The sequence below is a fragment of the Tyto alba genome, unplaced genomic scaffold, assembly GCF_018691265.1.
Source record: "Tyto alba isolate M040663 unplaced genomic scaffold, T.alba_DEE_v4.0 Super-Scaffold_11, whole genome shotgun sequence".
NCBI lineage: Eukaryota > Metazoa > Chordata > Aves > Strigiformes > Tytonidae > Tyto > Tyto alba.
Genome location: NW_024881273.1, coordinates 7,593,153 through 7,614,073, shown reverse-complemented (window position 1 = coordinate 7,614,073; position 20,921 = coordinate 7,593,153). Strand labels below are relative to the sequence as shown.

Sequence of the window (20,921 nt, the reverse complement as noted above, 5' to 3'; positions counted from 1 at the left end):
AGGGGCTCTGGCACAAGTACTGAGCTGCACCTGCAGCAGTGCTACCAGGGCATCCAGGAAGCCGACAGACCATGCTAGAAGTGGGCAGTGCTGCCTAAAATTCATAAGCCTTGTGCACGTGTGACTTGCAGAATTCAGACTTAAATTTTACATGCTGGTTTATGCTTCCCGCCATAGTAATATGCATTGTAGCAGCAACCGCAGTGGCAGTTGTCTTTAATATAAAGGAAATTATTTAGATCACCGGGCACTTTTATGTACTGGTGTGGTGTCCATCTTTGTCACGAGAGAAGGCACTCTCAGGGTGGTTCTGTTTCATGAAGAAAAGATGTGCTGTTTCTTTAGAGAAAGATCACATTACCTGCACTCACCCAGGACAGCACACACCCATTTCCACCAACAGAACAGCCCTTTGACACGCCAGTGGGAAAAGCACTTGTGCTTGCTGATGCATTACTGCATTTAACTAGCAAACCTCCAGACTGGAAGAATTGCTGCTCCATGTGCAGCAGCTCAATGGGGATTTTGATGGTGGATATTTCTTTTTTTCCCCCTATAGTAAAATGAGGAAGCTGGCCTTGGTTTTCTGCTGTGCAGTTCAAAATGTAGCACAGGATCACCGCGTTATGCCAAAGATAGAAGAATGGCCTGGTTTGGTGTTTAGGTTGGAGGACGTTGCTCAGTATTGTTGATTCTTGTATTTTCCAGTAGCACCAATGACTGCAAAGCTCCTAAACCAGGGATAGACTGAATACAGCTTAGGAGCAGACAGACAACCAGGGAAAATAAGGGGATGCTAGCAAAACTGGGCAGCCTTTGCCTGATATCTTAGTCAGGGCTTAGGATCTGTTATAACTTCCTCTCAAAGCATGCTGATATGTTGCTCTGTTGTGGCTTACCTGTCAGTTCAACACTGCTTGCTTGTAACTTCAGCTGAACCATTTGCTTTACAGCCCTCCTGTAGAACTGTAATCTCTAAATATCTAAATAGAAGTGCATGACAGAGTTGCAATCAGCGGGCGGCATTTCCTTGGGAAGGGTGGGCTTGGACTTGTATCGCTGCATTGTGTTTCCTTTCATTCCATTGGAAAAAGGCTGTTTAATGATTAACAGCCGTTCCTACCTCTTGGCTGGCTGGGCAGTCCGGCATGATATGGTATAGCTGGAAAGCACAGAAAGAGCAGTCTTTGCCAGACATGGCATCTCCACAGCACCGGTCAAGAGACAAAAGCCTTTAGTGTTCCTGAAAAGAATTTAAAACATTTTACATCAAACGGCTGCAGTAGTTCAAACATGTCACCGCTAGCCTGTGGCACAGGACGGGATCGGGTTTGTCAGAAAGGCTGCGGAGAGGAGGAAAAGACCACTGGACAGTAACTTGGTTACATACATGATTTTTGAGATTTCTGTACGTCTTCTGTATTAGTAATATCTCTATAGTGCACCGGAAACAAAAAACATAACACACAGCAGCTTTTACATCACAAAATAGCTGTCAAACAGCAGTCCCTAAAATCCCAAGTGCTGCATGTTCTGCTCCTCAGCCAAAACCCCTAATTCTTGCAGTGGTGGCTGAAGCCAGAAAGAGAAAACAAATAGGAGCGTTGGCTAACTGGACCACAGCTGAGCCAGCTTCTGCCTTCCTGGAGATCTTGACTCTGCCATGGGAGGAGAGACCTCTCAGCAACCAAATGAAGTTCATCAGCAGGTTTCTTCTCATGACCAGGTCCCTACAGAGTAGGGAATTCTTTAGTCCAGGGCTTGAACTAGTGCCAGTCATTCAAAGAGAGCTCACGAGTGTGAGAAGTGCCGGTAGGGTCATGTCAAATACAGGATCTGAACAGAAAAGTCATGTAGGAATTAGGAAATCCTGTTCAGGGAATTACATACCTGGGAGGGCACTGCAGCCAAGTGTGGAGCACCTAAGGGCAGAGGGGCTGGGCTGCACTCAAAGGGAGCAAGAAGGGGATAGAAATGGTCAGTCTGGTGTGAATGTTTCGGTGCCACCCTGACAGCCTGGGATCAGGACCAGACCCCCTGTCTGCAGCTCTCCAGGGGCCTCTTGCTGCCACAGCTGCTGACATTTTCAGCCGAGGTGCCAGGTCAGCCCTCGACAAGACGTCCCTGGCACAGCCAGACCCTCCTGTGCCGCTGCCTGGATTACCGTGGCCGGGCGCAGGCTGGGGGATGAGTCCTGCTTCTGAGGATGGTTCATGTACAGGAGTGGATCCAGCTCTGCCCAGCAGCCCTGCTCCATGTGATACGTGTTCGTGGGCCATGCCTCACACGTGTGCTCCCGTGGTTGCAGGGACTGTCACCTCTTTTCGTGGCAGTGGCCCTTCCCCCAGGGGAGTCCCCTTTCCCTATGGCTCCAGCATCTCTTAGCCAGGTACCAAGTACTCCCAGTCCGGGCTGGAGGCTGATCCTTAGCCCAGATGGGAGTGAAAGGCTCTTTATTCCCACCTCTCCTTCATATGTTTGTTTGCTCCCTCCCCCAAGTTTTTTCCGGTGCCTTGGGTTTCACACTGCCTGTGCTTTCTGTCTGGTCATGCCATGGTTTTAAACATGAATGGGGTATTTATCTAAATACATCCAAATATATCCCTATGATTCCTTGCGAGTTCTGGGGGCAGTGAGTGATTCAGGATACTTTTCTGACTTGTGCAAGGTAAAAATGATTGCACTGTAATTCAGTGTTGTCCTCCAGGCCAAGCCAAACCGGGAGGGCAAGCCCAGGTTAGTGTCTGGGATTCCTCTGGTCCTTGAAGCCGGGCACTGTGAGTCATGTAGCGCTGCTGTAACGCGTGCTCGCTATGGCCCCTACATGCCTCCACGCTTGGTTTTCCAAAAGGAGCAAAGAGACAAAATTATATTAATAAGAGCCTTGATGCTTAACCAAGTTACAGATCCTGAGGAGAGGTGGGTACTGGTTCTTCTGGAAACTGGCTAAATATGGATGAATATTTTAAATGCTCTATTTATTCAGGCAGTAATGACATGCTGCCTTTTTGGAGAGGTGCATTTTGTCAAAAGCAAGTGTTCTGTTCCCTATTCTTGATGTTGTGTGGTGTGTGGTGGCATTTCCTCCTCCCCTGTACTTTTCTTATTTTGGCTAATTAAACTAGAACAGTCAATTCCAATTCCTTTTTTTTTTTCCATTTTTTTTTTATTTCACTGCTGTGCTGATTTACATCAGTTTATTTAGTGTTTTAAAATGGTTTCTATTTAAATTTGGAAGGGAAGAAAAATAAATCTGCTAAATATATTTCTATTCAGATCATATGTTGTGGCTTTTCTCTTTTTGAAGAATGAGGTCTAATTTTTGAACCTGAATTCACTTGGCACTAGTCTTGGCTTCAGCAACATCGGGTTTCCTTTTGTTTTAGACTAATTCCCTTTTTCCTATTGCTGGGCTACATTTATGTCTCCATGCTAGCAAAGCTTTTATGCATGTGTTTCGTTTGAAAGTGTTCATCTGAGCAAAGTAAAGTATGTGCAGAGTATTTGAGGATGGGGTTTGAAGTGTGTTTTATGGTGGTCCTTGGTGCAACGCTGTGGGCATGAAGCATTCTCCCAGTCCTTACCAGTTACCTGTACACATCCCATTTGAGTACGTCTTTGTGAAAAGATGCAGCCCATCCTTTTGCTTTCTTCTGTCTCTGGCCTTGGGAAGCCAAGGCCTTGTTCTTTTCTGGGTAGAGTGGGGTTTTTTGAGGGCAAGGAAGGGTGCTAAATACTTTCTGCTTTTGGAAGAGATAAAAGGTAGAAAAGAGCAGGAGGATAAGGTGTATTCAACAGCACAGCAATTTCCATGTTTCTTTGAAAAGGTTGTTTGTTTTTTTTTTTTTTTTTTAAATAAGCTAAAGCTTTATCTTAAACACTTAGGCTTGGCTAGAATATGTTTCTCAGTGAGGAATGTGTGACTGAGAAACATGGAAAAAACAGCTGGGGAAAAGATAGGTAAATAAAGATTTTATGTGATTTCTGACAAGCTATATGACTGCCTCTTGTCCCTAAAGTCCCAATCCTCAAAGCTGGTCTGGATGGGTCGTCTGAGTTCCTGGGCTTTCAGAGGTTTTTGGGACAGGTTTGTCTGTGCAAAGGAGTTTCTTACGAGTATCTGTATCGTAACTTAGCTGCACTCTTCTGAAAAGGTTTTCTTGAGGCCAGTGGACTGTGAGGCTGTTAGTTGTCTACCCCAGTCATAACATTGCTTACTTCAAATTTTTTGTTATTGCTACTTCTTCTGAAGCTACAGCTTCATCTGTTATAGCAAGCAAGGAAACAAAATGCAGATACTTCAGAACAAAGATAAGAATAAAATCTTATGCCTATAGAAATTGGGAGATGTAAAACCACAGTCCCGGCAAGCAACCACAACTAAGTCAAATACTTGTATTAAAGGAGAGAAGTCCTTAGAATGCATGGTAATAGATGTCATGTGTACTGGAGATCTGATTTATGGTGGAAACCTTAAATTTTGGCCACATTCTGAGGTCAGTTTTTTGAGTAAAACCTACGGTGCTGAGTCAAGCCAGTGGGTCCTTGAATTTTCTGCTCTGACCGTAACATAGTTCCCCCCTAGCTTCAAGTTCAGGTATGTGGTGGGTCAGTGCTGATCCTACTTGTGTTTTGTTTTTTTTTTTTTCTCATGGGGCGTGTGTAAGTTCAGTGCTCACACCCAGGTTCAAGGTGCTTTAGTTCTGCCTGGTCTTTCCCTCTGTCTTGGGGGATACTGTGGCAAGATATAAAACACCTTTGTGGTGCTAGTCCCTGGGGTGGCTCAGCTTTGATGCTCAGACCTGTGCTGCGTGCTCAGCACATCAGAGGACCTGTCCTTTGCCCTGCAGACCTTGCAGCCTGCCCTCCACCCTGGGGTAGCAGTGCCCATGTAGCTCTTCACCCGCAGTCCTCCCCTCCCTCCTCCAGCTTCAGCCCTGCTCCATCCCTTGCTGGTGGGGTGCCCGGGGTTCCCCCCCCCCCCACCTCCCCATGCCTGCAGAGCAGCTCTGAACCTGCCCCTTGGAGGCTGGATCTCTGCTCATTAGCTGATGTTTGCTGAAACCGGATACCTGGGGCACCCCAGCCAGCGGCGGAGTCCCCTGGCTGCAGCTATTTAAAAGGACAGGGGCAGCCTTATAATTTCCACCTCTTTCACATCCATGTCCCTCCCAGCGCCCCGACCCAACTTCTCTTCTCTCCTGGATCCCTGCAGCATCCATGACCCACGAGTGGAGCGACAGCCCGAGGGGGACCTGCCCGCTACAGTTCTGGGGAAGGATTATCTGTTGAACTTGGGGGAACCTCAGGCTTGCCAGAAAGCCTTGGCTCGCTCGGGCCCATGAGCCTGGCAGCCACTCGCTGGCTCCCAGCGCAGGAGACACCTTGAGACTGAAGGGGAAGACAGGAGGAAGGGGCTTAGGCTTTGTTTGCTTTGTTGTTGTTTTTTTTTTTGTTTTTTTTTTTTTCTTTCTTTCTTTTTTTGCTCTTCTTGCTTTATTGTTTTATAAGAAGTAGAAATTGCCGTAAGCTGCTGGGACAAATGAATGCCAGCGAATGCAGGGCTGCGAGGAGACGGTGCACAGCCTCTCGCCTTGCTGCAAAGTAAGTGCCCAAGGCAGAGACGCTGTGCAAGGGGGAAGGGAGCAGGGCCAAGGGGGCACCCAGGGGTGCAGGGAGGAGGCGGGAGGGCCCGGTGTGGTGGGCTGCCCTCACCTGCGTGAGGGAATCCCACAGAGCTGAGGGGTTTGCTGTGGTGTGGCGTGGACAAGAGGGACCTGCCCGTCACCCTGGGGTGTGCAGGGTGGCCGGGTCCCAGCGCGGTGGGGCTTTGCAAGAGCTGGAAGAGGAGGGGGCCCAGGGATGCAGGTTGTACCCACATGCAAAAGTCCACTCTCCTGGCGGAGCTGGCAAAGTGGACTTGGGATCTGATTTACTTTGGACCTCGTATAAGAAAACTCATTCCCCTCTCCCTGCTCTCCAGGCTGCAGCTTCTATCACTTGGTGCTGGGAGGAGTGTGTGTGGGGGGGGGGTCTGGAGATGCCCCACACCCAATCCCCTGTCCCCCCTCTCTGTGCAAGCAGGGCAGGGCGAGGAGGGGAGCAGAAGCAGGAAGGGGGGTGGGGGGGTGTCCTTCAAGCCCGAGCCCCTTCCACAGGCTCCCAACCGCCTCCACCGAGCGCTGAGCCCAAGGGAAAAGCCGGGTCAGGTACCTTATAACCTGGGTCCTTCTCCAGCCCGTGGATGGGTGGGTCGAAGCCGGTTGGGGCAGAGGGCTCAGGGCCCTGCAGGTGGGTGCCAGTGAGCACCCGTCGCCATGAGCAGCCTCCCCCAGGCCAGGGGCCTGTGCGCTTCCTCCACGGAGCCTGGAAGGGTCTTCCATTGCTTCTCGGCAGCTCTTCTGGCCAAAAGAGTTCCTTTTTTTAATTATTTATTTACTTTGTATTATTTTTTGTAAGTGCTTCAGCATTACAGAGGAGGGCAGCAGAGAGAGGCAGCAGGGACATCCTTAAATAATTTTCATTTCTCAAAATCTGCCTTTTCCTCTTCTCTCTAAGTCCAGAGGAGAGATCCTTGGGGGGGTGGGAGGCACATCTGCACTGCAAATAAAAATAATAATTACAACCACCAACCAAACAACAACAAAAAAAGTAACAGCTAAGAAAAAAACACTTTAAATCAAGGACTTTGGAAATCAGAGATCACAGAAATTGCACTATTAATAAGGAGGAAAAAAAAAAAAAAAAAGAGGCAAGAAATCCAGCGACCATGGGCCAGCCTGACTTCTTAGCGTGTACTTTCTGTTCTCTCTCCTTTTTCCCAAGGTAATTGCAGTCTGCCGAGAGGGAGTTAAATGGGATTAAAAGATCTGTGTAAGCAAAAGGACCCAGAAGAGAAGGAGGAAGGAGTGAGCCGTCCGGGCCAGGGGGTGTCTTTGACACGGCTGAGCCCCTTAGAGAGGCAGAGAGCTGAGCTCCTGGGAAGGATGTACCCACAAACCGACCTGTCCCCCTTTTTCTGATGGATTGCCGCAAAAATTGCCCGAAAGAGACAATGCACTAAACGTGATGGAGCCGGAATCAGAGCCGGTCTCCAGACTCAGAGCTACAGCAGCAGGCAGGGGGTGAGTACAAAGTCCGACTTCTCCCGGCGCCGGGGAAGGGCAATCCCGGGTGGGGATGGGGGTGCCCGGGGAGCCGGGGGATCCCGGGAGGGCAGCGGGAGGGGAGCTCAGCGCCCGGGAGGCTGGGGACGGGGTGGGGGAAGACATTCCTGCTGCCGGGGGATGATGTGAAAACTCCTGGGCTGGAGAGGAGACTGGGCTGGGAGAGAAGGGGGAGGCCACGCTGGAGCAGGAGGGTGGGAATGGGGCTGGGGGTGTGCGGGAAGGGGGTGAGAGCTGGGGGCTCGGGGCCGGGGAGGGCAGGAGGAGCCCCCACCCCCGCTATCCCCACGCACCGGGGAAAGGAGCTCCCAGCTCTGGAAACTGCTCCGGGGGGGGGAGGGGGGGAGCGCTGCTGTTGCACCCACGCGAGATGCAGGCGTGGGCAATCCCACCTCCCCGCTCCCCCTCGCACGCCTCTCCCCCTTCCCGGGCACGGCCAGGGAGGCAGGCTCCCCAGCCCCCCCCGGGAGCCGGCCGGAGGTGCTGCTCCGCGACCCTGTCCCGCGGGGGCGTGGGGGGCACGAGTACCTGGAGATCGGCGCCGCGGTCCTGCGGAGAGTGGGAGAGCCACGGGGGAGGGCTGAGGCAGGGCCGGGGGGGCAGGCGGCTGCCTGGTAGCATGTTCTTCGTGTGTTCCATATACACACGCGCGCACAAATACTTCTTTCCATCTAGATACGTGTGTATCTAAAACACGACAGCACACACCCTGCCCCCGTCCTCTTTCTCACGCGGCTGGGACCAGCTTTTACTATTTTCATTGTTAAAGTTGTTGTTGTTGTTATTATTTTCCCGGGGACGAGTAAAGGGTTAATCCCGCTGGTTGCGTTGTCGGATGTAATGATGATTTACCGACACTCCCTTGGAAAGACTGGGATTCTTCTGCCTGGCAGTTTGAAAAAGTTGTGTACAGGATCCCGCTGCTGCTGCCAGGCTGGGCTGTGGGATGGGGGGAGAGGGTGGAAACTGGGCAAGGGGATTTGGGGGCACCCCCCCCCCCTCATCCCGAGGGTCACCCCGCTCCTGACAGCCGCCCCTTTAGCGCAGCGCTGGAGTCTGGACGTGGATGAATGTGCAGTTTCCTTTGTAGGCTGAGCGCAGCAATCGCTGCCTGCATGTGTCTGTGTGTAAAGTTATGTGGAGAGATCAGAACCGCTCCCAGGGGCTGCAACCAGCTCTCCTTGAAAGGTTTTTCTCTGTGTTTATCTGCTCGCAAGCTTTAGGGTTTGGGTTGTGTTGGTTTTGGTTTGGTTTTTGTTTTGCTTTTGGTTTTGTGTTTTTTTGGTTTGGGTTTTTTTTTTTTTTTTTTGGCGCAGATGTAGCTGTGGTATGCGTAGAGATGCTGGTAACTGCAGCGTCTCCCAGTTGCACCTTTTTAATGCTGGGCATGGTCTGAAGTGAGCTCCCTGCCCAGGACCGTGCAAGGGTGGCTGTATGTCAAAAAGGGGCAAAGTCAAAAGTGGAACAGACAGATAAAGATTCCTTTGAAAGACCGCGAGCAGCGCCGCATCGCAGCGAAGCAAAGGGCCCTGATGCTGGGGAGATACTTGGCAGGGGGCACAGTCGCTGCACGGAGCACCAACTTGTGAGAGTGATGGAGAAGTTGGCTGCAATCACGCTACGGATGAGGACAGAGAGATCCTGCTCGAGTCCCAAGGCAAATTGGACCCTGCTAAGGACAGGGTTAGGAAACAGGGACCCGGGAGAAGGCAGCGTAGCCGCCTGCTCACTGGAGCTCTGTATCAGGTTTTGCATCTCAGTGTCCCAGGCTAGCACTGTGCATGGCTGCACAGGGTTTGAATGTTGCAGTGCCATGGGAAATCTGCACTTTGGTCTTTTCTGGTGACTCTCAATACGTGTGCCTTTTGTTCCCAGGATCTCCTGTGGCTTAAATACCTCACCAGCGTGCTGCTGATCCGTTCCCTCCTCAGCAGAGGTCGCTTGCTACCCTTCACATTATCTCCCGATGGGCTTTTTGGTGCTGGGTTTTGATTTGCTTGGCAGAGTTGAGTGCTGTGCATCCTACCATTCCCACAGCTGGACGTTCCTGTTGAGGCCCTTAGTCTTGGAGAGGGTCCTCTGAGCCCAGAGCTTGTGCCTGGGCTCACCACGCCACCCTTGTGCTGCCGGGTCTTCCTCGGCGTGGGTGAGGGTTGTGCTGCCTGAAGGCGGCTTGTAATGGGAACTTTCTGGTGCTTTCCCACATGGCACTGGGGATCCCGCTTGTCCCAGCCCTCCTGCAGCATCCTCCGGAGCCGGGCTGGTGGCAGGAGACCCAGGGATGGGAGTGGGAGGGCTGGCTCACCGGGGAAGGAGAAGCAGTTGCCGAGTGTGCTGAAGCCTTGTCCTGGCTCCAGCAGCCAAAGCTTGTAAAACCAGAAGAACAGAAAGTTTTACAGGCTCTGCAAGCTTAAAATGCCCCTCTTGATTGTTTCCATTGATGTGTTTTTAGTGAGCGCAGGCTCGCTAAAACCACAGAAGAAGGCTTTGCATTCAGCTGTGCATTGAGCTCGTGCCACGACTGTAGCGCTTGTGCTGCTCAGCTGCGGTTGTGCCGCCTTGGCCCCTGCCAGCCCCAGTGCTGCATGCTGGCTGGGGAGGGGGTTTGCTGGATGCTCCGGGAGGTCTCCGATGGGTGCCTGCTGCTGTCACAGCCCTGTGTTGTCGGTGCAACGCTGCCCTGGGGCTGCCTGGCCCGTGGACTGGCTGAGAAAGCTGCATGGGTGGTGGTACAGCACCTACCCAGCACCACCGCGGTGGGTCAGCCCCCGGGAAGGGCTGCAGGAAGGCACGGCTCCTGTTTTAAGAGGAAAAGGTCCTTGCATGCAAGCAACGGGGACAAATTATGGCACTCCTGGACAAATTCACCAACGGGAGCAATAGGCGAGCAAACGCTCTGTGTGTGTGTGTGTGTGAGGCAATTACACAGCCTCCTGGATCTGTGTCCCAGGAGGGAAGGGCAGTGTCACAGCCAGGGCTATATGCTGAAGTCCAGTGTCCAGGTCCCCCCTCTCCTGCTGCCTCAGTGTGCCTCTCCGAGCAGGTCGTTTTAATAAAGCTCCAGCTCTATTCCCTTTCTGCAATGGGTCAAGAGGGTAAAACCTGCCCTGTTTGAAAACAGTGTTTATGGAGGTTACATTATCGAGCAAGGCTTGCCCAGGTCTTGTGGTGAGGGAGCTGTAGGACATCTGACCAGAGACAGACACAGAGCATGTGGGATTTTTCCCCTTTCTCTTTCTTTGCCAATTTGTAGGGGGCATAAGTAGAAACGATGGACGATTACTGAAGTGCAGATGGAAACAATGGGGAATTCTATACAGCTCTGCCAAACCCCATTCACAAAATGAAGGAATGCAAAGGCATTTGTTGGAAGGACAAAAAAGGAGTTAGATGACAGACCATGCTTAGCACTTCTGTTTGTCGAGGGCTCCAGTTACTAACTGAGAACACAAAGGCAAGGGCTAGTAGTGAGTATTGTCACTTCACACAGCAGAAAAGTTAATAACCCAGACAGACGGATGGTGAGTAAAGAGGAGACCAGGTAATGGGTTGTCAGGAGAGATCTATTGTAGAAGGTTGCTGGGAGGTATCTGGGAGGGTGTTTGAGTCATCAGGGCCATGTCTGTCTCATATCTAGCAGATGAGGAAGCAGGTTGTCACCAGCAGGAGCTCAGAGGAGCTGGTTAGCTCTTGGCCAGCTTTGTGCAATGAATACACAAGTTCTAGCTCCCAATTAGGAGGACAGGGACCAGCGGTTTGCAACCCATCAGCACTCTGTCTGCAGATATCAGCATAAAACCTTGAAAGAACAAGATGTGGGGTGTCTGCAGGAGTGAGGGGTTGGCCACACTGATGCTTCATCTCCACGTTCTGTGTACTGCAGATCTGCATTTCCCTCCTGGAGAAATCCTAAGAGGAGCTATAGGTGCTGGGTGAGCAAATACCAGGCCTTAATGCATCCAGAGCCTGCTTGATGCCTGGCTGGTGTGCAGGTTTTTAGAAGAGCAAAGCTTCTTTGCAGTACTTGAGACTTACTGCTGTACCATTGCCAGGAGCTGAGGTCCCTCCCCTTTGTGAATACTATTCCTCCCTTTCATCAGGCCCTGGTAGGTCGCTCTTTTGCTACCGGGGACCTCCTCTGAAGGAAGCAGCAGCTTTTTCTGGGCCACAATTGGCTTTGACAAATGAGATAGACCTCTACAGGCACAGCACTAGGGGCATTTTCATCCTGAATTAAGATTAGATTTGGCAGAAGCTGTGCCAGAGAAACCCTGGGAATTTCTGGGTTTGCATGCATGTTCAAACTCTGAGGCAGGGTGGAGAAGGTCTGACATTCCTGTTCAGGATCACCCCAAGGATGGGTTGGAGTCTGGCCTGGAGAGTTGCTCATCCTAGGGAGTTTCCCCATCTGGGCTATGGGAGTCTCCAGTAATAATGGTGGGACAATCTTTGAAATCCTCTGCTCTGTACTCTGCTCAGAATGCTGTTCAAGCTCAGGCAGCTGCACTGATGTCCAACTTCATCTTCTCCCCTTATGGCTGCAGGTGCAATGAATTTATAGATGTCATCTGAAAATCTGTTTTAATAAACATGTGCCTAGGAGGAGTGGGTTGGATTCTGGATGTTTTGTGTACTTGATGCAGGATAATATTTTTTGAGAGCTTTTTTGAACATTAAAATCTTAGAGGAGTACTGAATTTCATTTTTCCCCACTTAATATTTCTAGTTTCTAGATCGCTCTTTGATTAGTCAGTATTCTTAAATTACCATGGAATAGTATCTATCTGGGCCATATTTGCTTGTCTGCTTTCTGCTTTTTCTTAACTTTCTGCTTTTTCTTAAAAATGTAGATGCTGAATGGGGGTTAATACCATTTCAGTCACCTCAGAAATTCTCCCCTTAACATTCTGGGTTTTGCAACAATGCCTGAGTACACTCGACAAATATCTTTGACTGGAGGTGAAAATCAATAGCTGGTTTATACTGCAGAAAAGGTCCAGCAAAGGACTAATCAGGGTCAATACAGTGATGTTTACATAACTATATGTTCCCATTGCTCTCTCCAGAAACTGAGGGTGAGAGGAGAAATACCATAGTTTTCAGGAGCCCTGAAAAGAGAGCAGAAGTCTGCTCTGCAAAGGATGATGCTAGTACAAAATAAGATTTCAACCCCAAAAAGTTGGGAGTAGCATTGATGTTATGGTGCAATTTACAGCCTCAGTATGTAGATTGTGATTTTTCCCATTGACTGTGAAAACTGCTCGAGGGTCTTAGAAAATATCACCTCCAGTCACGTGCAAAGGATCTTAAGCAACATAGGCATCTTCTCCTTTTCAGATACACTGTCTGATCTACAGCTAGAAATGTAGATTTGCCTTTCTTGAAAAGCAATTTTCAGCATTCAGCTGGCTTTCTGATCTTTTGGACAGAAAAAATACACCGGAATGGAGGCGGGGGGGAATCGTTTTTCCACCCTGCAAGAATGTTTACAATTTCAAAGACATTTCCTCACTGTAAATGAGGGAGAAAACAAAATAAAACATAAATGCTGCTTTGGGCCCTTGTAATATTTTCTTCAGCTTCAACCCATCATCTAAGTAAACAAGATGTCAAAATCATTTGGACTTCCTTTTTTTAAGGCTGGGGCAAATCTTTTAATTTAAAAAAGCTGAAATTGTTCCAACCAATTCCAGAATTTGTGGAGAATTAGCTGATCACAACTATTTTACAGACTGCTTCAGCTTTGTCAAACTTGCAGTTTTTTGAGGATAATTCCTGACCATGTCTACCCTAGAGGCTCTTGTCTTACTAATGTCTAGTTCAGCATACTGCCCTATGCCAGTGGTTGTTGGGTGTAAGAACTGATACGTTCAACAGGATTTTTTCCTTTACTTTTGCTCTTCAGGTTGCTGCCCAGAATGTGACTTTACTGGGGCTATAACAGCAAGACATGCTGTGCACAAGCCACTCTTTTTTTTTTTTAGTCTCCAAGTCACAACTTGCTGCTCTCAGAAGTCTGATCTTTCAGTGCTCAGTAAGAAGATGGCAGATGAATCTGGAAGCTGAAAACCCAGGTTACAGTTTTACAATTGTATGCTAATTAGCAGTCGTGATTTCATCAGGTCTCTGGATTGGTGCGTATCACCATGTGCAGGGACCTCCTGCCTGTCCCGAAGTCCCAGCAGAGGTGGTGCCTAGACCTTCTGGTTACTTTTTGTAGGAACTCCTCAGGATGATTATTCTTGGCTGCTACCTGTGTGCACATGGTCCTCGCTGGGAAGATGCTAAAATCACCACTGAGGCTGAGAAGTGTTATTACCAGTCTTTGTGCTTCCTTGTCCCTCTCTGTTGTCTTTTGCCTTGCACTGTTGACACTAGTTAGTTCCCATGGACTGGTCACAGGAGTTTGCAAAAAGTAGTGCAGCAAAATTAAGCTGTAGTCAGTAGCTTCAGTTTGCAATAAAGAGTTTGTCTGCACTGGAAAACTTTTAGGGTTCACATGAGCTTACATCATATGTATTTAGGGGCACTTCACTTAGTGACTATAGCAGCATGGTCCTCATTCTGTTATTCGTAGACCTTGTGCAATAAAAGGAGTAAGTGCCTTTAGTGGATACCTCTTGATAGAGTCTCTGTGGAAATCACTGGTTGCGGGAAGAAGCTGAGATAAAGGCAAGGTGGGTTTGATAGCTCTATATAAGGAGAAAAATATTCCTTTACTATTGCTACTCAAGCTGCTTATGCAATTCTGTCGCTGCAGAGTTGTAACGGAAAAAGAGCCTGCACTATAAAATCCTGCAATAATTAACAGCCCCATCAGTCACAGGTCTGCCATTTGGAAGTTGCTTTTGCTTTTTCCATTAAGTTGGTGATTTTTGCCAAAGTGTTTTTCTTCAGTGTTTTGGCACTCAGCCCTGCTCTCAATTCTTATGGTATTGGCTGTGTGAGGGGTCCAGGAGCAGGGCCAAGTCCAGCTGGATCCTTCTCTTCGCATTTGTCTCCTTTATAGCCCCGTCAGTGTCACTGGAATGAAATTACGTGCTGGATTTTCCCCTAAGACTTGTTCCCCTCACTGTGTTGGTCAACAGGGATTTTGGAAGCAAATTTGAGTAGTGAAAGTAGCCCTCCAAGAAAAAGATCTGAACTTCATTTTGGTGCGTTATGTGCACCAGTGTTTGTACATAGCTGTACAAATCTGATCCTCACCAGAGAAAAGGTGTTCTTGATGCCTGGGACTCCTGCTGCCTTTGGCACTCAGGTCATGTTGGTCACCCCCTTCCCCTTGTCTTCTCATACTCTCATCGGGCAGTCAAACCCAGTTGATGACACCCAGCAAGGTCTTTGCTCCCTGCACACACAGAATTGTGTCCTCATCTTAAAACTCCATTGTTCATTTGGAGGTGAGCACAGAAATAAAGGTTTTCCTGTGAAGTAGATTTTAGCCTCTTTAGGTGAAGGCTTTTTATGACTTGAGGTGGCCATGAAGAATCACCCTATTCTCCTTCCCTTCCTACATCCCCTGAATGAACTGGGACAACATCTCTCCTTGGATCCAGCAGTGTCTTCAGACCAACACCCATGTCCCATGGGATGAAGTGGGCAGAAAACAACCACATCTCCCCAGCTGGATATCTCTTGAGCATACTGCGGGTTAGCATATGGCTGGCTATAGGACATGACAAAAGAATACCATGATTTAGCTCTTCCAAGATGTTGTTCCCTCATGCATAGATTAAAGCAGCCCCAGAGCTCCTGAAATGTGCAGCCCAGTGTCAGGGTAATGGAAACAGCAAAGGATGATGTGGTTCATCTCATTTGTTTCCCAGCCGATCAGGGTTGCTCCAGTGTTTTGTCCCTTCAAGCCTTAAAATATTAGTTAGTGGCTGGATTCCTGCATGGATTTTTACATTCAAGGCCAGGTTTCCCCACTGATGTGTAAATCACTGTGGCTTCATTTCAGCTGTGGGAAAGGGTCTCCTGCACTGGGTGAGATTCTGGCCTGGGGTAATACATTGTCTCAGAGGATGCTTTCTTGTGTTGAAGCTGAGGCTTGATGGCAGGAGAAGAGTGGTCTCTAATCCTATTTGATAAATTATTTGTCTTTGCCAGATCCGAATTGAGGAGCAAGCTGCATTTTGGCATTGCTTTCAGTATCCCAGTGTTAGCACTGGCTTGGCTGAAACGAAGAACAACCTGTGGATGTCCCACGCTGCTTTCTTCTGGCTGAGGACTTTCTGTAGCTTACAATTTTGTCTCTGTTCCTCCAGCAGCCCTTGCTGATCAAGCTGTTAAATATCATCTCTAGAAGATGAGGGAATTCAATCTTGAAACTTTCCACTGACAGTTTTAAATGAGTGTAACCAAGGAGTTTCCTATGTTCGTTACTCAGCTACAAATCAAGGAAGTTGATGGGGAAAGCGGGGGCTTCAGCTACATTTCTGGTTAAAGTTTTCCTCTCTGCTGCTGTTTTCAATGGTACTTCAAGGTTTAAAGTCTAGCTAACTGAAAGGTTTGTCCTCTTCTCTCAGGCATGAAAGGGTCTGTGAGAGCACTGCAACTGGGAGTCTGGGGCACTCACACTTTCTAAAATTTCCTGCCGTGGCACTAATGAGAAAGTCATTAGTGGCAATAGCATAAGGTGCTGAGTGGTTAGAAGCTGCCCCCATCTTTGCAACTGGGTGTAAAAAGAGGAGTAAATCCATGTAGGGTTTTGTGCTTTTAAGATATTTTTAAACATGTAGTAAAGCAATAAGACTCCAAATTTGTTTACTGAGATGTAGGTGGTGTGTCAGTGTGTGTCAGCCATTTTCTACCCATGTCTTCAGACAAGCATTCCTGGCATGTCTTTTGACCTTCCAGTTTTTAATTATTTCCCCAATCTTTGTGGTTTTGGTGTTCTGTCCTAGGTGGGGTGAGTGCCAAGGAGTAGCAGTAGCAAAGGGACTGCTGACCTGGCAGTGATGACCCTGCATCTCAAAACACTGGTCTGGTCCCTGCTCAAGGCTTGATCACCAGCCCCTAATACCAGTGGGAAAACATTCCACTGAATTCAGTGGGCTTTAGATGACTTTAAAGTAGCGAAATGAGATCTCAGTTGGAATCAAGCACTGTTCTGCTGAGTGCCTATTCTCCATTTCCCAGAGACATGTGGACACTACCACTGACTTCACTAGATTTGTGATCAAGGGCAATACCCTTAGTGGGGTGCTAGTGTTTTTTACTAATGTAGAAACTCATTATTTTTTCTTCTCTTCTAATTTTAGGGGATTCTGGTTTCTCTGGACTGTATTATGTTTTACCTGGTTCCTGGGATTCACACAGGGAAATTCTGAAGGTAAATTACTGTTTTGTTTTGTTTTGTTTTTTTCCCCCCATTCTTTTTCTACCAAAATAAAAGCAAAGTGCTTTGGTGTCAGTTTAGGAACATCATTTAATAATGTCTGAGCATAGTGCACAGAATTAAGTGCATTTATTGCTGATAATTGCAGTACTGATGATAGAGATGACACAGTTAACGGCTGGCAAAAGAACCAGTTTTTTACAGGTGATTATGTGCCCCACAGGATTTTCAGAAGTGCCTGCCTGTCTGGTGGAACTGGTGGGAATGAAGCACTTTGTGTCTAAAATGTCACTGGCATCTACCTGCACTTGCTAGTACTTAACTGCTCTCAGAAAGTGCCCCTTGAGGCTGGGGCATTAAGGAATTAAGCACAGACAGGTTTTTCCTTGACTTGAATGCAACACAGTCATGCCTCTGCAGGCACATAGGATGTTTTGCATACAGAAATTATGTGAGTTCTAAAAGTAAAAGCAAATTTAAGGAAGAAAAAATCCGCAGGGGTGATTGATAGTAGAATGACTATGTCTGGCTCAGTCCTTGTGCAGCAGGAGAGGTATCCTATAGGGGAGTGATCACAGACCTTCACCCTGTCTTTACACCTCTTGTCTAGGTGTCCCCTGCCAGTGCTGCTGGGGACAGGATAAAAAGTTGGGGTTCAATAATCAGTGACCCCACAAGAGGAGATAGAAAGCTTCAGAGTCAATAAAAATAAAAATAAATTCATCTGTTACTGCTGGTAGTGGGAGCTGAGCATCTCTGCAACATCTGTTTGTAAAAGAGCCATCTCCTCTTAAAATAGCAACACCTCTTCCACAGGAATAGTTTACATGGGCATATGCTGGAACTGAACAGCTTCCTCTGCAATCAGTGGACGACAATAAGTGGACTAGTAGGCTCCAGGGCTCTCCTCTTAGTCTCCAAAACATGAAGGAAAAATAGAAAGTTAGTCAATGCTCATCAGTAAGCCAGCCCATGGAGCACTTTTTACGGAGGGGGGGGGGGGGGGGGGGAAATACATCCCTGCCATCAGCAATTTTGAAAAATGTAATATTTTCCAAATTCTGCTTCAATGCAAAAGAGGTGAACATCTGGCTGAATTACTTAGTCAAGCAGTTTTCAGAGCAAGTTTTATGTCAGCTCATAAAGAGGCAGAACAAATACTGTGTCTTGGCATCTCTTTTTTTCAAGTAGATTTTAATATGCTGTTAAGATTCATCTTTATCCATCATTTTACTCTCATGATAATTATGGGATGGTGCCATGTCTTTTGATTGCTATCATCAATCTAAAGGAAACTCTTTCACTTCGCTCTTACTTCATTACCTTAGTGTGGTAGATAACCCCTCTGAGATACTTCCTCTGTGACAAAGGAATTTAAAAAATCTTACTTGGTTTCCCCACAATCAGAGACAGGCTGCTCTTCTGGGTACCAGAAAACAAAAAATTCCAAGGAAGCAAAGGCTGAAAGAAAACATTGGTGACTTGAGACTGTATTATCACTCAGGATTTTCAAACATGAGATTTACAAAACCAGTAAGTGCTTGTTCACAGATCTGTGAGGATGAAATTAAGCTAATGTTGTGGGCTTTCGAAAACCCTGCAGTTATTACTATAAGGCTTGGGGTCTCCCTGCACACTGGAAAATCAGGGAACACAGAGGATATTTTTTCCGTAAGTGTTACAAATCCAAAAGACCATGAGGTTAGTGAGTTCATCTGATGTGCACTGACTAAGGGTCTGGGCAGTGACTTTTGGAAATGTAGTGTTTATTCAACCCAGTTTTAGCTGTGGGCATTGCATCTCAGCTGCCTGGAATCTAGGAAGCTACAAGTTATTTCTCTCCTGCCTTTTGGCTTCTTTATATAAAAAAGCTTTTTGCGTGGGGAAAGAAAAGAAAGAGATGGGAAGGAGAGCAATAAAACATTTTATCCCCGCTTTCAGACATGATTGTGTGGTTGTTCAGAAACCTCTGTGCATCTCACTTCATGCACAGAATCTTCTAGAAAGCTTTTCCCCAGTTGCTCAAATGTTGCTACAGGAACGTTGCAACTAGCTTCAAGGCACCTGGGACCAGGCAGCTCTAACTGAATGTTTTTTTAAATAATGTGTTTTGATGGAAAAATCTACAGAGGAAAAAATCTGAAGGGGAAAAAATGCTTTGCTAAACTTGGAGCTACTAAAGGACACCAAAATTACCTTGCATTTTATGTTAGTTGATGACATCCCGTCATCTCAGGGGACGTGCCCCACCAGCCCAGGGCAGTCAGCATGGGATGGAGAGAAGACGGGCTGGGTGCACAGGAGTCCTGCGCTGTGTGCCTGGACCTGGTGCTGGAAAATCCACATACACGTCCTGCATGTATTCAGGTTTTGTGTAGGAATCTAGAATTTGGCTCTACCCTAGTGGGTTTTGAGAGAAAGGAGTGGTTGGGTTGTGCTTTTTTTCCTTTTTCTTGAGCACTGTTGGATGCAATTGCTAACAAGGCGGTTGGATTGATATTGCAAACAGCAGTGGCATCTTCTGAGCAGGGAAATATCCTTATGTCTTTGCAGAGTGGCTACCAAATGAATAGCCCCTGGAGTGTAAAGCATCTCTGCCTAGTAAAGACACACCACTGTCTGTCTCTGGGAGAGAACATAAAAATACAGGTAGAAATTGGAAGCTGGAGTCTAGCTCCTAGTTTAAGTGGTAAATTTATTTTCTTAGGGCTAAATCCTGATCATCCTTTGAAGTTTGTGGCAAGTGTCCCACTTGATTTTGCTGAAGCCAGGCTTTGGCCTTTACTATTTCATGGGTTCTGGAGATTATCTACTATGAAGATACGGTTGTGATTCCTCTGTTCAGTGCAGAGAGGGGAAGGTTCTACCTTTGCTACGTTGAAGGACAGACCCATTGGGCAATATTGCAGGAAAACAGTGCGGGACTGAGGATTTCATAGGATGGGAGAAGCACCATTATTAAGGCTTGCACATGCTGTGCAGTAAATTATCCCCTCTGCATAGAGTGGGAATATTTCTATCCTCTTTCATACCTGATGCATATTCTCCAGGGTAGTCTCTATTAGAAAATAAGTCAAACTGCCTTAAAATAGGGAGGTAGGAATAAACCTGAGCTCAGACAAAGTAAATATTGATTGAATTGTTCTTACATACAAAAATGGCCAAGTTTTTTGCCAAAGCCAAAGAACAGAGGTTTTCTCGTTATTCTTCTCCCTTTCTGGCCAGCAACATTACAGGCCTCAGACTGGCTTGAGCCTACAACCGATCTGGCCAACACTGAAGTTCTCTTTTAAGTCCCAGTTCTCCAAATATTTGGGTATCGTGCTGAATAATTAATAGTTAAAGGTGAAAGAAGCCAATTTCCAAGATCCCTTTAGACAAGGAGCTCATTTTTTCTTTGGACAACCTTTGATTTACTTTTCCTTTTAATCTAGGAAAGCTGTAATCCCATGGTGTTAGCTGACGTGCAGCCATGATTGGCACTGTTACATTTCTGATTGTTAAATTCTTACCTTGCGAGGTCAGCCTTTGGAATTCACAGCCCAGGCTAGCTTCCCCAGAGAGCACTTAAAATGAGAGTTAGCTGGTCATTGAGTAATGGAGATTGCATTTGGGCAGGGAAGAGGGAAGGAAACATGGTTATCCTAGCTCATTTTCAATTGTAGTAGTGTCATGGTAATCATTATAGCCTTACCTTTATCTGTCTATAACCATGTAGGTAACATTTTTTATTAGACCAAATGTTTGAGCTGGAGTAAGAGAACAAACTTTTGGGTGCATGAGCACCTTTTTCAGGTCTGGGCACATTTACCTTAGCAGCTTTTCTCTTGTAGACTTCAGCATCTTCCCCAGTTAAATAGTTCAGCTGAGACTAACGTCAGCTGGCTCCAGTTTGTGTTGCTGTTGCCTGCTAATCTGCAGGATTGGGCTCTGAGCTGTGTGTGACTCCTGTTAGACCTTGGGGCCACAAACCAGAGGATTCTGCTTCTCTGTCTGTTATGGAATTCTCCTGGCATTGGTGGAGAAAGATAGATGCTTCTGGACAGCAGTATCTCTCATTCTGTCTTGAACAAGGCACCTAGTTCCTTGGTGACAAATGCTGCGGGCGAGTCTTACCTCTACTGCTCAGCGGCAGCCATAACTAATTTCTCAGATCTTCACAAACCAACTCTGGTTTCTCTAACCTATTAAAATAATTTAAGGCTGTAAGATGATCCGCTGGGAAAAAAAGTACTGCTGTTGAGAACCTTAAGCGGTTCAGTGAAATCTAGGTGCAATTTTTTCATGCTGGGAGGCACCCTTGCTTCCCTAAACTCTCTAGAGTCTCAAAGATTAAAAGCTGCTTCTTACTAATATGGAGAGACACAGATACAAGGCTTTTGCTGCCTCTGAAAGGTCTGCTACTTGCCTTCTGG

At 47.4% G+C, this 20,921-nt stretch overlaps 1 protein-coding gene and 1 long non-coding RNA gene across 2 annotated transcripts in view; one reads left to right on the top strand and one right to left on the bottom strand.

Moving 5' to 3' along the window:
- The first annotated feature begins 5,133 nt into the window (after positions 1–5,133).
- The window catches only part of COL27A1 (collagen type XXVII alpha 1 chain), a 163,168-nt gene continuing 147,380 nt past the window's right edge, over positions 5,134–20,921 (top strand). Inside the window, exons 1-3 of the mRNA XM_042786709.1 lie at positions 5,134–5,604; positions 6,826–7,124; positions 16,430–16,500. Coding sequence (XP_042642643.1) covers positions 7,069–7,124; positions 16,430–16,500 — 127 coding nt within the window. The 5' untranslated portion in view covers positions 5,134–5,604; positions 6,826–7,068. The remainder of the gene's footprint in view (positions 5,605–6,825; positions 7,125–16,429; positions 16,501–20,921) is intronic.
- On the bottom strand, positions 6,415–8,213 carry LOC116965984. Its single transcript, XR_006164773.1, has 2 exons — positions 7,695–8,213; positions 6,415–6,600 (listed from the first exon to the last, which is right to left on the bottom strand). It is a non-coding gene; the product is annotated as an uncharacterized LOC116965984 (long non-coding RNA).